This window comes from Sarcophilus harrisii, chromosome 6 (assembly GCF_902635505.1).
Source record: "Sarcophilus harrisii chromosome 6, mSarHar1.11, whole genome shotgun sequence".
NCBI classification, from domain to species: domain Eukaryota; kingdom Metazoa; phylum Chordata; class Mammalia; order Dasyuromorphia; family Dasyuridae; genus Sarcophilus; species Sarcophilus harrisii.
This window is the reverse complement of record NC_045431.1, coordinates 124,973,201-124,987,853: the sequence shown is the minus strand read 5'-3', so window position 1 is coordinate 124,987,853 and position 14,653 is coordinate 124,973,201. Positions and strand designations below refer to the sequence as shown.

The 14,653-nt window shown below is 33.1% G+C and overlaps 1 protein-coding gene across 5 annotated transcripts in view; it reads left to right on the top strand.

Moving 5' to 3' along the window:
- The window catches only part of ANK2 (ankyrin 2), an 819,525-nt gene that overhangs the window by 203,734 nt on the left and 601,138 nt on the right, over nucleotides 1-14,653 (top strand). For 4 of the 5 annotated variants that reach the window (XM_031944043.1, XM_031944046.1, XM_031944044.1 and 1 more), the window contains exon 2: nucleotides 9,224-9,280. The exons of the other annotated variant lie outside the window; for it this stretch is intronic. In XM_031944043.1, the coding sequence (XP_031799903.1) occupies nucleotides 9,260-9,280 (21 nt within the window). In that variant the 5' untranslated portion in view covers nucleotides 9,224-9,259. The remainder of the gene's footprint in view (nucleotides 1-9,223; nucleotides 9,281-14,653) is intronic. 5 annotated transcript variants of the gene reach the window in all.

The window sequence follows — 14,653 nt, the reverse complement described above, 5'->3', positions numbered from 1 at the left end:
CAGGTTAAAAGTCAAAAATTATATATATTAGAAAGAATGGACTGATTTGTGACTTATAGGTCTGCATGAGAGAGATGAGACAGTGGGTTTCTCCCAGAAAGTTGTACCTGACAGATCTTACAAAGTATATCCTCCAAAAGATTTCAATATTTTCCATTCTTAGGAACCATTCTTCCCTGCACCCCCACACAATTGGGGTTAAGTGACTTGCTCAAGATCACACAGTTAGAAAGTATTAATGTCCTCCTGACTTCAGGACTGGTGCTCTATCCACTGTGCCAAATAGCTTTCTTTTAACAGCCATTCTTAAAGGATGCCTGGTACTGTTTTTTTTTTTAAGTTTTTATTGATATACTTTTTAAAAAAATGATTTTGAAATCACTGACATTATATGCAGTGTTCCATAACTGTGAACTCCCACTTCTGCAAGGAAGTGCAAAATTCAAGCTTGTTCTTTATAATCTCCAATATTCAACTTCAATTGTTTTCATTTTGTTTATTCTAGTTACATAATTGTTGCCGTTGTATATATTGCTTTCTTGGCTCTGCTTATTTCACTTTGCATCAGTTTGTGTAAGTCTTTCTGTTTCTTTGTTTTTATCCTGCTCATTGTTTCTTACACATGGAAATATTAGGTTACATTTATGGACCACAATTTGTTTAGCTATTTTCCAGTGGGTATCTACTTTGTTTCCAGTTCTTGCTGTCACAGAGTGCTGCTACAATGTATTGAGAGTCTTTTTCCGCTAGTAACCTCTTTGAAGTATATGCCCAGCAGAAGAATCTCTGGATGAAAGGGAGTGGAAAGGATGGAAACAAGCATTTATTAAGTACCTACTATGTGCCAGGTACTATACTAAGTGCTTTACAGATACTATCCAATTTTATATATGGATATGAACAGCTTAGTTACTTTATATATTTAATTTCAAATTGATTTTCATAATGGTTGTACCACTTTGAAATTTCCCAACAATATGTTGGTGGGTTTAGCTTTTCAAATGCTGTTCCTTGCATATCATTGGAGTCAGGAACAGTGCTGGATCTTCAGAGCAGATAAAGAGTTCTACCGATTATCATAATCATAATTTAACTCAATCTTGGGGCCTTTGGGAATATGAAAAACACTGAGGCTACTAACTGAGCAACTGCTAGTCCTTTGACCTTTGAGATTCTCTGATTTATTATCCATGTATGCGTAGCCAGTATAAGGTTGCTCCAGCCTAAAGTTCTGGGGTTATTACATTTATATAACCTTTCAACCAATGCTTAGATACCAGAAAAACTCAATTTAGCCTTGATGTCTAATTTGAATCTTTATTCTTCCTTGGATTATTGTTAAATCACACAAATAAAAGTTTAATACTTTATATTAAATCATAAGTGAAAGGAGTTGTCCTTGTAGTAATAGTTAGTAGAGGAGATTTATCTGCTTAATTTGGTCTGGGAAACAAAAAAATTGAGGTTTATCTGTAAAAGTAAGTTTGTTGTTTAGGCAACAGAAAGAGTGACAACAAATAACAATCATTGACACCCTGAAATGTATAATAAAAATGAAAGAAACATCTGTATTCTATAGAAGTAGCTCCTTTCTGGAGAATTTCTGGAGGGAAAAAGGGTCAAGTGTTTAAAGTAAGATGAAGGCTTGGCAGGACTGATCTGAACATGTAGAGGGAATACACACACCCATGGAATCATGAGGCATTTGTAATACTTAAAGACTTTTAAACATTTAGCCCAGTTTCTTCAAATTTAGAGTTGCTGTTTTATTGGTTAGCCTGCCCATGGGATCATAGATATGCATCTGGAAAACCAATTAGAAAACTAATTGCCCACTTTTTTGCTTCAGTATTATGAAAATTTCATTTTCATGTTCATTGACAAATACTAGTATTCATTATATGAATAGGGACCTAAAACTTTTAAAAATGAAAGATTGTAAATTATTATATGTGTTTGTAAACTTATCAGTTGTTAACTTCAACTCCAAAGATGTGTATGTTCAACTCAACATGGTAGAACTAATGTTATCCTTTTTGATTTTTATGATTCTTTTGGACATTTTTGGTGTGTATTTAATATGAATTTAATGTTTTATTACAGAGTTATAGTTTGTATGTATGTTTTTCTTTGGTGCTGATTTCTTCCTTCTAAATCATTTCATATAATTCTTTCTTCTTTTAACTATTCAAAATAAAATCTCCTTGGAACATAGTTCCAATAATGGGACCCCTGGATCAAAGGATGTAATGTTTTTATTTTTTTGCAATTGATATGTAATTCCATTGCTTTTAAAACAATCTCCTGATTTTTTAGAAGAGGAAAGTGAGGGCCAGAGACATGATATGACCAAATAAAGGCTACTCATATAAGCAAACAGTCGAGGTATGATTTTTATCAATTCACGCCTTTCTTCCAAGGATTTGGATTCAGTTCTAATTAGTACTTTCTACTGGAACCACCAGAACTCAAAGCTTTTTGATTTTTTTTCCACTTTAGGGAGATGATTTGTACTTTTGTAATGCTGGAGAAACTGAGGCAACAAAGATGAAAGGTTTTTAATATTTTATTAGTGGTCAGTCTAGACTGGGGGCAAAACAGGATCCGTGTCTGACCCCCAGTCACATGGATGGAACTCTTGTCTCAAAGCATCCAACGATGAGCAAGGGATTGGCAGAGACTTTTATAGAACTCCAGCAATCAGGGGAACAAAGGCAAGGGTGGGTAGAGCACTGGTAAGCAGATAGTTCCAGGAAAGGATCATAAATTCAATTCTGACAGATTGGAGATAAAGAAGGAAGAATCATAAATTCTGATAGGAAGAAGTTAGGAGATACTAAGTTTGAACCAGAAGATAGAGGGTCCCCTCTAAGTATTTGAGATAAGCCATCTGGAATTTTATGACTCTTTGGAATGCCAGAGTAGCCAGGGCTCCCAGCCCTAATTATCTCAGTCCTAATGGCCAGAAAGGTTGCTACCAGGGAGACTGAGGCAGAACAATTCAGGGAAACTAAAGCACAACACTTTCTACAGATGTAAAGTTTTTTTTTTTTTTTTTTTTTTTTTTTTTTTAAGATGAGGAGTGGGGAATGTAAAAAAAAAAAAGGTGGTAGAAGTTGTTGGAAACAATGTGTATATTCATCTAAGAATTGTTACCTCTAATTTGATTTTACGCTTGCCTGTAAGATTGGGATGGGAGGAGGATCCTTAACTTTCTTCCTGTTCTTCTTGTATAACTTTCTTGGATTTGTTTCTTCCTCATTCTTTTTAAGGGTTCCTTCTCATTACTTTATTTGTTTGGTGTTGGTGTCTAGACCAATTCTATTGAAAATCTCAACAGCTCAGCCCTATTATTTAGTCTTAGGTCTCTGTAAAGATTCATTTGAATCTATCTTGGTCAAGATATTGACTTCCTGGGAGGCATATTGCTGTTGTAGAACTCTAAAAATAAGTTTCAGAGAAGGCACAATTTACATTGGGGGGTTTTACTTATAGGAGTTCCCTATATTGTTACCTGTGACCTCACAGGTCTAGTCCTATTTCTTTCTCCGATTTGTTCAGGATCAGCTTCTCTTTCTACTTTTTGTTTGCTTCAATGTCATTTTCTTTACTGTCTTTACTTAACTTGTCTTCACATATCAATAAGTTAATTAATTTTTTTTTTAATTTTTGCTGAGGCAATTGGGATTAAGTGACTTGCCCAGGGTCACACAGCTAGGTAGTCTTAAGTGTCTGAGGCCAGATTTGAACTCTGGTCTTCCTGACTTCAGGGTTGGTACTCTATTCACTGGGCCACCTAACTGCCCCTCCCCACCCTCCACCCTCCTCACCCCCACTCAATCAATATTTTAAAGTACTTCCTATGTACTATATTAAGAGCCAAGGATACAAAAGAGGGAAAACACAGTCTTCGTATCCAAGGATCTTACAATCCAATGAAGGAATTAGCATGCAGTCAAATATATACAAAGAAAACTAAATACAGGATACATTGGAAATAATTAACAGAAGGAAGTCATTAGAATTCAGGGCAGTTAAGGAGGACTTCTTATAAAAATGAGATTTTAATTGGGACTTAAAATGAAGATAGAGAGGTAGTCAGAACAGAAAAGGTAACGTGTTTTAGGCATGGAGGCAGCCAGAGAAAATCCTTGAAGTCAGGAGATGGAGTGAATGTTTTTTGGATGGAGATGGAGTTTCTTGGAAAAATCAGGAGGCCAGGATACAAGGTGGGGAGTAGATTGTAAGAAGAAGTGGAAAGGTAGGACAAGCTAGGTTATGAAGAGCTTTGAATGCCAAAAAAAAGAATTTAATATTGATGCTGGAGGCAATGGGGAAATAATGGATTTTATTGAGTAGGGGAATGACATGGTCAGAACTGTTTTTTTAGGATAATTACTTTGGTAGCTAGATGGAAGATTGTAACTGGGGAGAGATTTAAGAAAACATACTAAAAGGCTGTGGTAATCATTCAAATGTAAGATAATGGGAGCCTGTAACTAGATTGGGAGCAATGTCAGAGGAGAAGGGTAATATTAAAGAGATGTTGGAAAGATAAAATTGACAGACTTTGGGAAGAAAATTGGATTTGGGGAGTGACAATGAATAATCTCGAATTACTTTTAAATTGATGAGCCTGAGGCCCTGTGAAGATGGTGCTTTCCTCTACAGTAAGAGGGAATGTGGCAGGGAGGGTACCTAGGGGAGAAATATAATGAGAAAATAATATTTAGTTTTGGACATGTTGAATTGAAGATGTCTACTGGACATCCAGTTTGAGATGTCTAAAAGGCAGTTGCAGAGGTGAAATTTGAGGTCATAGGTTATACATTGGATGCTGAAGTAGCAATAAAAATGTGGCAGTTTCATTGTTTTGTTGTTGAAAACAGATCAATTGAAATATGCTAGTGGATCTCTTGTTTCATGTCCTTCTTCCAGGGTTATCTACAAGTATTCCCTGCATGATGAACTTTTATTGTATTTTCAACCAATCTCTCTGCTGATTTATTACTTTTTAATCATTTAAAAGTATTTTGTGAAGTGATAGCTCTTCTCTTACCTTCATCTCTTGTGTTGTAATACTTTGCAAATGAATTTATACTTTAAATTGCTATTACTCTTAGAGATCACATCTGAAGAGAGAAAAAAATCTTCTAATGGTGGGAATGTTCTCAACTTTTTAATTTAGCTTCTTATTGCCACTGTTTTTATTTATTTAAATTAATTTTTTTTTTAAATTTTATTTTATTATTTTATTTTTTTAAAGAAGTGGTAAAAGAGTTAATGTTTTGGCTTCTTCCACTTGACATTTGAATTGATTTCCGAATAGTTTAATTAGACCTTGTTTGTTATAGCTTTTGTGTGTGTGTGTGTGTGTGTGTGTGTGTGCATGATATCATCTATAATATAAACTTATTGAAGCAGGAGTGAAAAATATGAAGATTAAAAAAATAAAACTAAACATAAGGCTTATTTAAACACAAAGTAGTTATGGATGGTGATCATTAGTGATTGATTAGGGGTAGTGGGGCAGAAATCAGGAAGGGCTTAGTTTAGAATGACATGCTTGAGGTGTCTTGAAGAAAGAAAGGTGTTCTATGACGTGGAGTTGAAGAAATTCCTCGTACAACGTCAAATAGGAGATCAAATGATATAGGTGAGAAAATTCAGTTTCATCTAATCACAGACTGTAGGAGGAGGATTAATGAACCTAGAAAAATAGATCAAATTGTGAAGGACTTCAAAAGATAATTCAAGGAGTTATATTTTATCCTAGAGTCAATGGGAGCCACTGGAATTTATGGAGTAGTGGAGTGACATCGTCAAGATATATGCATAAGGATATATGCAATGTCATTTGACATTGGTTTGAAAGATAGATGGGTAGAGAGGAGAAGTGACTTTAATCAAGGAGACAAAATAGGAAGCAAATGCAACAATCTAGCCTGGAGGTGAATTGAAGGATTAATTGAATGGGGGAAAAAAAGGAGAAATGGGAGGGATGTTGTCATAGAATTGGTGAGATTTGGCAGCTAATTGGATACATGGAATAAATGAAAGTGTGGAACATTGAAATTAAGAATCTGGGAACTGGAATACTTTTCGTGCTTTTCACATAAATAGAGATTTTGGCAGAGAGATGAGTTGGGAGGGAGATAAATGAGTTGGGGCATATTGAATTTAGGATCTGTATTGGAGAATCAATTTGAGAAGTTTGATAAAGCACTGTGCCTGGATTTAGGAAGACTTGAATTCAAATGTGGTCCCAGACACTTATTAGCTGTGTGACTCTGGACATGCCACTCCACCCTCTTTGTCTCAGTTTTCTCATCTATCAAATGGCCTAGAGAAGAAAATGGCAAACTACTCCAGTATCTTTGCTAAGAAAACCCTAAATGGGGTCATGAAGCATCAGACATGACTGAAATGACGGAACAACAAAAATTTTGTGCATTCAACCTATAGTTTAAATGGTTTTCGACAAGTACTGAGTCTCATGACTAAGTGATAAGAATATGGAACAGGTTTCAAAGCCTATGAAGTAAAACAAAAATCCTAGAGAAGGACTAAATTTGATGAAGAACCAGTTTCATTTTCTAAACTTAAATTCTATATTAAAGGTAAGAGGTAAAAATAGATTTAAAATTTTCTATTTTCATCTTTAAAGAAGGTATATAATCAAAGCAAGAAGAGGAAATGTGGAAGAACTATCCAGTTGATATTTCACATGGAACAAATGGTTTCCATTGCTGCTGCTCTGCCATCCTTAAAGGAAAATACTCTCCTAAAAAGAGAAAAAATAAAGAGGCATGATGTATTTCATCATTGAAAAACTATTCACAGTCAGATGAAAATCCATTTGAATTGTGGTTCTTGAAGGAGTCCAAGAAATACATTGTAAACCCAGCTAAATACAAGACAGTAGATCATTAAGATACAAGAATTGCAGTGAAAAGAGGAACACTTAAATGACACTTGACAGGCTCAATTCAATTGGAGAAGAATAAACATGTACGGAAGGTTCCAGAAACTAGTTTTTCTTTTCAAAAGGGAATAATGTGAGTTCTGTTAGTGGAGCTCAGTATATTCAGGGGCAGTTCAGAGCAACCCATGAGGGTGCTAGAAGTGAGATTCATAGGTAGCTCTGTGACTTTGGCTGTGGTTTGAAGTCTGGTTTAAAATAACTGAATTTGAACAATTTTTAACAGTAACCAGAAATCTTTATTTTTAGCATTCAGCTTACAAAATATTGATTTTTAAAAAAATTCCTCATTGTAGTGTGAGATATTCTTTTGTGTCCATTGATATTAGTATACATATTTAGCATATGTAACTATGTGTAATTTTTTGTAGTCAGTCTTTAGGTTATTATGTGTAATATTTTTTGCCCATTTGTTTTGTGTAGAATTTTGCTGTATTAGATTTTTAGTTTTTTGTTGTATGTTGAATGAATTTTAAATTCAATTATTAGGGAGCTTTAATTATTCACCCCATCTACCACCACATTCCATAATGAATTAGCACTTATATTAGAATTTTATTGCGTTAAGGTTTAATTAATTCAATCAGCATATATTAAGTACCTACTGTATATGCTAAAAATTCTAGGATGAAGAAAAAAATCCAAATAATCTTACCTTCAAAGAGGTTGTATGTTTTACTGGGGAAAACAATATGCACAGATAAGTAAGTTATGTGTGCATACATGTATGTGTTTGTGTGTGTAGGAGGTTGCAAGTAAGCTGAGACTTGAATAGAGATTCCAAGAGGTGACAGTAAGAGATTCCCCTTATAGGGGATAAATAACTTGAGGTGTATGTGGACAAGAGAGAAAAGGTCCTATACATGAATTTCAACAAATAGAACTGTTTGGTCAGAATGTAAGCTGTGTGAAGAGGGAGTATATGAAATAATAGTAGAGAGATTGAAGCCAAAATATGAAAGACTTTAAATGCCACACAGTTGTATCTGATCCAAGAGGCAATGGGGATCCATTGACTCTAGGCTTAGTGCTCTATTCATTGTGTCACCTAGCTGACTCTAAAGGAACTTCCTAGATGCAAAAATTGATTTTTTTCCACAGCAAAGATCTGACCCTGTTGTTATTCCAAAGATCTGACCATGTTATTCAAAAAGTTTCAATGGTTTTAGAATGGGACTGGGTACAAGGAAATCAATAAAGTCCTGTTTCTGACATAAGCTGATTGTGAGCATGTGCTCAGGCAGTTTCTTTAGTTAGAGTCAGCTAGGTGACACAGTGAATAGAGCACTAAGCCTAGAGTCAGGAAGACAGGTATCCAAATCTAACCTCAAACAATTACTAACTGTGTGAGCCTGGGCAATTCCCTTGACCTCTGTTTGCCTTGGTTTCCTTCAACTGATAAATGGAAATAAAAGCATTTAACTTCTAGGATTATTGTGAGGATTACATGAGATATTTATGAAGTATTTAGCTTAAGTGCCTGGCATATGCTTTTTCCTTCCTCTTCCTACTGCCTTCAGGCATTTTTTCTTAAATGTGTGTTTCCTTCCTTTTTCATGTCCTTTTTTATCTAATGGAGCATATACATTAAAGTGTTTCTTTTTCTTTTCCATGTATAATAGATTGCCTTTATTTTTTATATTATTTTAAAATATTTCAAAATGAATTTGAAATAATTTTTCATATACCCAAAGATATAATTTTATTATGTCTTTTCATATTTGCCCCATAATCATTTATTCTCCTCCTTCCTCTCCCCTTCCCTAACACACATATCGAATCCTCCTTTGTAACAAGGAAAAATATTTAATTGAAACCAGCTGATACATTGACTAATAATATGTGACATGTATCCTACCCATAGTTTTTACCTTTTTTCCAAGAGAAGAGATATATGTTAAGTACATTTCTTTTAGAACTATTTATCACATGTATTGGTCATCCTGCCATCTAGGAGAAGGGGTGGGGGAAAGGAGGGGAAAAATTGGAACAAAAGATTGGCAATTGTTAATGCTGTAAAATTACCCATGCATATAACTTGCAAATAAAAAGCTATTAAAATTTTAAAAAAAGAACTATTTATCAATGTATACTGTAATGAATTAATGCTTGTTCTACAACTGCTTCACTTTCAGTAGAAAATTTAGAATTTAACTTAGAATGCCATATATTAAATATAGTCATGATAGATAAATAATTGGGATAATTATACAATTTTAATATGTTCATTTTTTTTTCTAGGTAAGTAAATGGGGACATGAAGCACTGACATTTCAAATGACCACCATGTTGCAAAAGGTACTTTTAGTATTTTAGCATTACCTTGTTAAAAAGGAAATCCTATAAAGGTATTTGAAGATTAAATTTTTCTCAAATACAGTGGTTTAAGAAATTTAAATACAATAATCATATTCTATCATTAATTTTTACTTCTTTTGTTGTGCTTGTGTCTGGGTTGAGGAACTCTTGAGTTCCTTTGGTTCTCTTGTGAAGCCATAAAATGATATGAAAATTTTTAGGAGGGGTAAAGATAGATGGTGCTGATGGATATTTTGAGGGCCTGAACTTTATGGAAGGTTCAGTGATTTGTTTTTTAAAAAGCACTTATTAATTTAATTAAAACTGATGGGAGTAGCTTAGTGTATAAAATTAGCTGGCCTTAGAGTTAGGAAGTGTTATGTCAAGTCCTCCCTTTGACATATAGCAGCTTATGTGATTTTGAGTAAGTCATTTAACATATCAGCTGCCATACAGAGCTGTGTAAAATTGTTAGCTTAGCCCAGAGCTTACTACACTGATTGATGCATGTAGTTAGGCACTTAATAAGTGCTCATTAATTGATTCATAAGTTGCAGAACTGGTTTCAACCTGGATTGGGAAAAGAAGTTCTTTATTAGGAACGTCTGATATCAATAAAATCATAATTTTGGTAAAAAGAAAGAAAAAAGGTAAATTGAAGCATAGCTTAAACTTTTAAAGGGTCAAACAAGAGAATATTAGGAAACAGAATTTAAAAAATCTTAATTTGTATAGATTTCAAAAAAATATAAAAAATTTTAAAAAAGCAACTCAGCAAAATTAATCAATATTGTCAATCATGTCTCAAAATATACATACTATTCAAAATTTATTCACCTGTTCTTACTTCTTCAAAGTGGGAATATACATTTTCTTAACTCTTACTTCTGGACCAAGCTTAGGAATTTTCTTGTGTTCACTTTTGGAAAACAGCATTCTATTGATGATTCCAATGTTCTTTTAAGTCATTGTGAGTGATATTAAAAAAAAAAAGAAACACAACTCTACAAATATTAACAATGCAATCTCTTTATCCTTTATTTTTATGAGTAAAATGTGATCATTCAGGCATTTTTTACTCTGATGGAATATTTAACTTTTCTTCTAATCAGTAAGCATAACATTACTTAGGCACAACATGGATATGCCGTAATTTAAGCCTCTTGGATTATAAGTATAAGTTTCTGGAGAAACATGCCTAATCAGGAAAAATGTAATTACATTTGCTTTAAACTCTTAGAATTATTAGTATTAGAATCTATCCACAAATTAGAATTATACTACTTGATATCTTTACAAGTATTGGAAATGATTTTTTTGATGCATGTATTAGATTCCTATAACTGTGCTGCTGTGAAAAGTATCTGTTGTTAAGGGGAAAAAATCAAATTTCTGATTTTTAACTGTTTTAGCAATTAGTATTTTTGCTGACAGTAAGATGAAAATGTTTGGTTTTAACATAATTATACCAAATATTATATGTGATATATATATATATATATATATATATATATATATATACTCTCAACTGAGGAGTAGGGAACTAGGAAATAAAAAATATTGCTACCTTTAAAAAATGACCAGCTTTTTTGGACAGAGGATCATTGCTCTTGTAACCATGCTGGATTATAAAAGGTATAGCTATAAAATAATAATATGGGGCAGCTAGGTGGCGCAGTGTATAGAGCACCAATCCTGGAGTCAGGAGGATCTGAGTTCAAATGTGACCTCAGACACTTAACACTTCCTAGCTGTGTAACCCTGGGCAAGTCACTTAACTGCAATTGCCTCAGAAAATAATAATAATACTATCTTTCCTCTGTACCTTTTCATATGTCTTACTATAGTCACTCCTATAACATACATACACTATGGACAAAAAGAGTTGGTATCCAAGGATTTAATGAATTTTCTTGTTCATTTATTAAATGTCTACTATATCTAAATGAAAAAAATTTGCCCCAAATCTTCTAATTAACTTTGCATTGCATTCTTTAAAATATATTTTACTATTAGAAATGTTAGTATTTATCATTCTTAGTAGGTTATTGAACTAAAGGCAGAGCTAACTCATAATAGGGATAGGATTTTGTCCTACTTTATGTTGACAATTCAAATGCTTCAGGGGCCTCAAGTATTAATAATCAATATCTAACAATATAAACATGATCATCTTAGGTAATGTTTTTTCAAATTTATTTATACAAATATATACAAAACACATAATAACATTAGATTAGTTTTAAAGCTTGTTAACATACTTTACATATTTCAATGGAGCCTCATCACAAATCTGTGAGATAAATACTATTGGCATTATTATCTTCATTTTACAGGTGAGGAAACTGAATCTTTTTGTTTGTTTGTTTGTTTTTGTTTTGCTGAGGCATGTGGGATTAAGTGACTTGCTCAGGGTCAGCTATGTTAGCTAGGAAGTTAAGTGTTTGAGGTCAAATTTGAACTTTGGTCCTCCTGACTTCAGGGCTGGTACTGTATCCACTGCGCCATCTAGTTGCCCCAGGAAACTGAATCTTAAAGAGATGAAGTGACTTTCTCACAATCATAGAATATACCATAAAGGAACCCTAGTTTTCCTGATTCTAACTCTAGTAGTCCTGACTTTCCACACCTGAATTTGGAATATCTCTTTTAATCTCCTTTTTTATGAGATAATATTTGCAAAGTACTAGGCCCATAATATGTACTTAAATGTTTGTTCCCTTCATCTTTTCCTCCCTCTTGTTTATGTGTACAGGCTTTTATAGGCAATAAGGATGAAAATGATAATATTTTAAATCTAATTAGTAAAGTAATTTTTTTTTATCTTACAGAGAAATAATGGTCTATATTTACATTTGGCTTTCTTCATTTTGTTTTGATTAACTAGCACTATTCAGTACAACAAAGAAAATAGTAAGAAATTCTTGCAGCTTTTAGAAGTGCTCCTGGTATCATCAAATAATGTAAACAGTTATAAATATTATTGGAGGCATTATTTGCAGAGAAGTTTTATTGGGCTCTGCAGGGAACCCTGAACTTAAGTTGCTGAGTGCAACTTTAAAATAGCTTGCTTTAAAGAAAATATACTGTAGTATCTTTTGACTTAAAAGGAACAAAAAATTATGTGTTTTATTGCAAGTCTAAACACTATATCTATAAAGAATGGCCTTTTAAATTATAACTTTTTATTTACAAAACATATGCATGAGTAGTTTTTCCAACATTGACCTTTGCAAAATCTTCTGTTCCAACTTTTCCTCTCCTTTCCCTCACCCCCCTGCCCTAGATGGCAGGTAGTCCAATACATGTTAAATATGTTAAAGTAGATGTTAAATACAGTATATGTATACATATTTATAGTTATCTTGCTGCTCAAGAAAGATCGGATATTGAAAGAAGGTAAAAAAACCTGAGAAGGAAAACAAAAATGCAAGCAAACAAGAGAAAAAGTGGAAGTGCTATGTTGTGGTCCACACTCATTTCCCATAGTTCTCTTTCTGGGTGTAGCCAATTTTCTTCATTACTGAACAATTAGATCTGGTTTGGATCATCTCATTGTTAAAGAGAGCTATCTCCATCTGAATTGATCATCATATAGTATTGTTATTGAAGTGCATAATGATCTCCTGGTTCTGTTCATTTTGATTAACAACAGTTCATGTAAGTCTCTCCAGGCCTCTCTGAAATCATCTTGTTGGTCATTTCTTACAAAACAATAATATTCCATAACATTCATATACCAGAATTTATTCAGCCATTCTCCAATTGATGGGCAGCCATTCAATTTCCAGTTTCTAGCCATGACAAAAAGGGCTACCACAAACATTTTTGCACATATGGGTCCCTTTCCCTTCTTTAAAATCTCTTAGCGATATAAGCCCAGAAGTAAAACTGCTGGATCAAAGGGTATGCACAGTTTGATAACTTTTTGAGCATAGTACCAAATTGCTCTCCAGAATGATTGTATCCATTCACAATTAAGAGTGGCTTTTTTTGTTTGTTTGCCAATGGAAGTAAAAAGTGAAATGTTGAAGAAATAAAAGGGACTATCCAACCCCCTAATTTGCTTTTAGACAAAGGAGTGATATATCACTCAGCTAAGCAAGTTGAAATGAGTAGATTTGCAAATATGTATATTTTTTACATTCTAGAATCCAATTAGAAACAAAAGTGTTGAATGAACTAATTCTCTTTTCCCCTCTTTTCTCCTACTCCCTTCTCCCATACCCATTCACTCAAGAAAGATAACATTTATAAAACTTCTTTATAAGAAGCATTTTTCTTTACCACCTTAAAAAATTGCATTAAAGAAAATTAAAACCAAACCAAACCAAATATCACTCTACTGGAAATACTGGTTTAGCTTACAGTATGGCACATAGATACATAAATAAATCATCAGTGTATCATGATCTCCTCAGAAAATTATAGTAATATTGGTTAATATTGGTTAATAATTGGTTAATAATATTGGTTAAAGTACTTTTATTTCAAGACTTTTTTTTTTGAACACAAGGATACTTTTAAATAATAGTTTTCTCTTTCAAGAAAAAAAGTTGTAAAGACCTAAAAGTAAACCATCTAAATACATAGAAAAGACCCCCAAAAAATTTAAGCTGAAAAAAGTTCAAAAATAAATTATTCATTTTCAATTTTTGTGAAACTTCTCAGTCACAGTGGAAAAGTTTTTTTTTTTAATATCATGAATTCAGTTATAAAATTGTAGGATTTAAAAAGAAAAACAGCTTTTAAGAAATATGAGGTAAGGTGAGAAATCATTATATTAGTCAGCAAAGAAGAATCAAGGAAAATTTTACCCTTGTTAAATGATAGTGAAAACTAAAAAAATATCCTCTTTCATAGATGTGATGAACTGAAAACCAGTAGAAAAGCATTTGATATTTTTGTAAATTATCTTAAATTAACAAGCATTTATTTTCTCTTTCACTTTCATCATTTACCACTGATGGAAAAACTAATTCTTATAATAAATAGGCATAATCATTAAAACAAATTCTCACATTGGCCATGCCAAGAAATCTATATCTCCTTCATATTTTATCCATCTCCTTTCTGGCAAAAAATGGGCAACATACTTTATCAGTGGGTCTCTGAAAGCCCTAGTTGGTCATTAATTTGGTTAGAATTCTTAAATCTTTCAAAATGGTAAGTTTTTTATAAGATGATCAGCTTTATAATATAGTGGATCCTACTTGCCGTTATGGGTGTTTGAGGAAACTGCAAAGCAAACCATTTATATTTAGTTATGTAATGCCAAAGAAACTGAGCAAGACAGAGGTTAGAGACCAATTCAATAGTTTATTAAATGGAGAGAAATACTGGGACCAGATGGATCTTGGGCTCAGAGCTGGA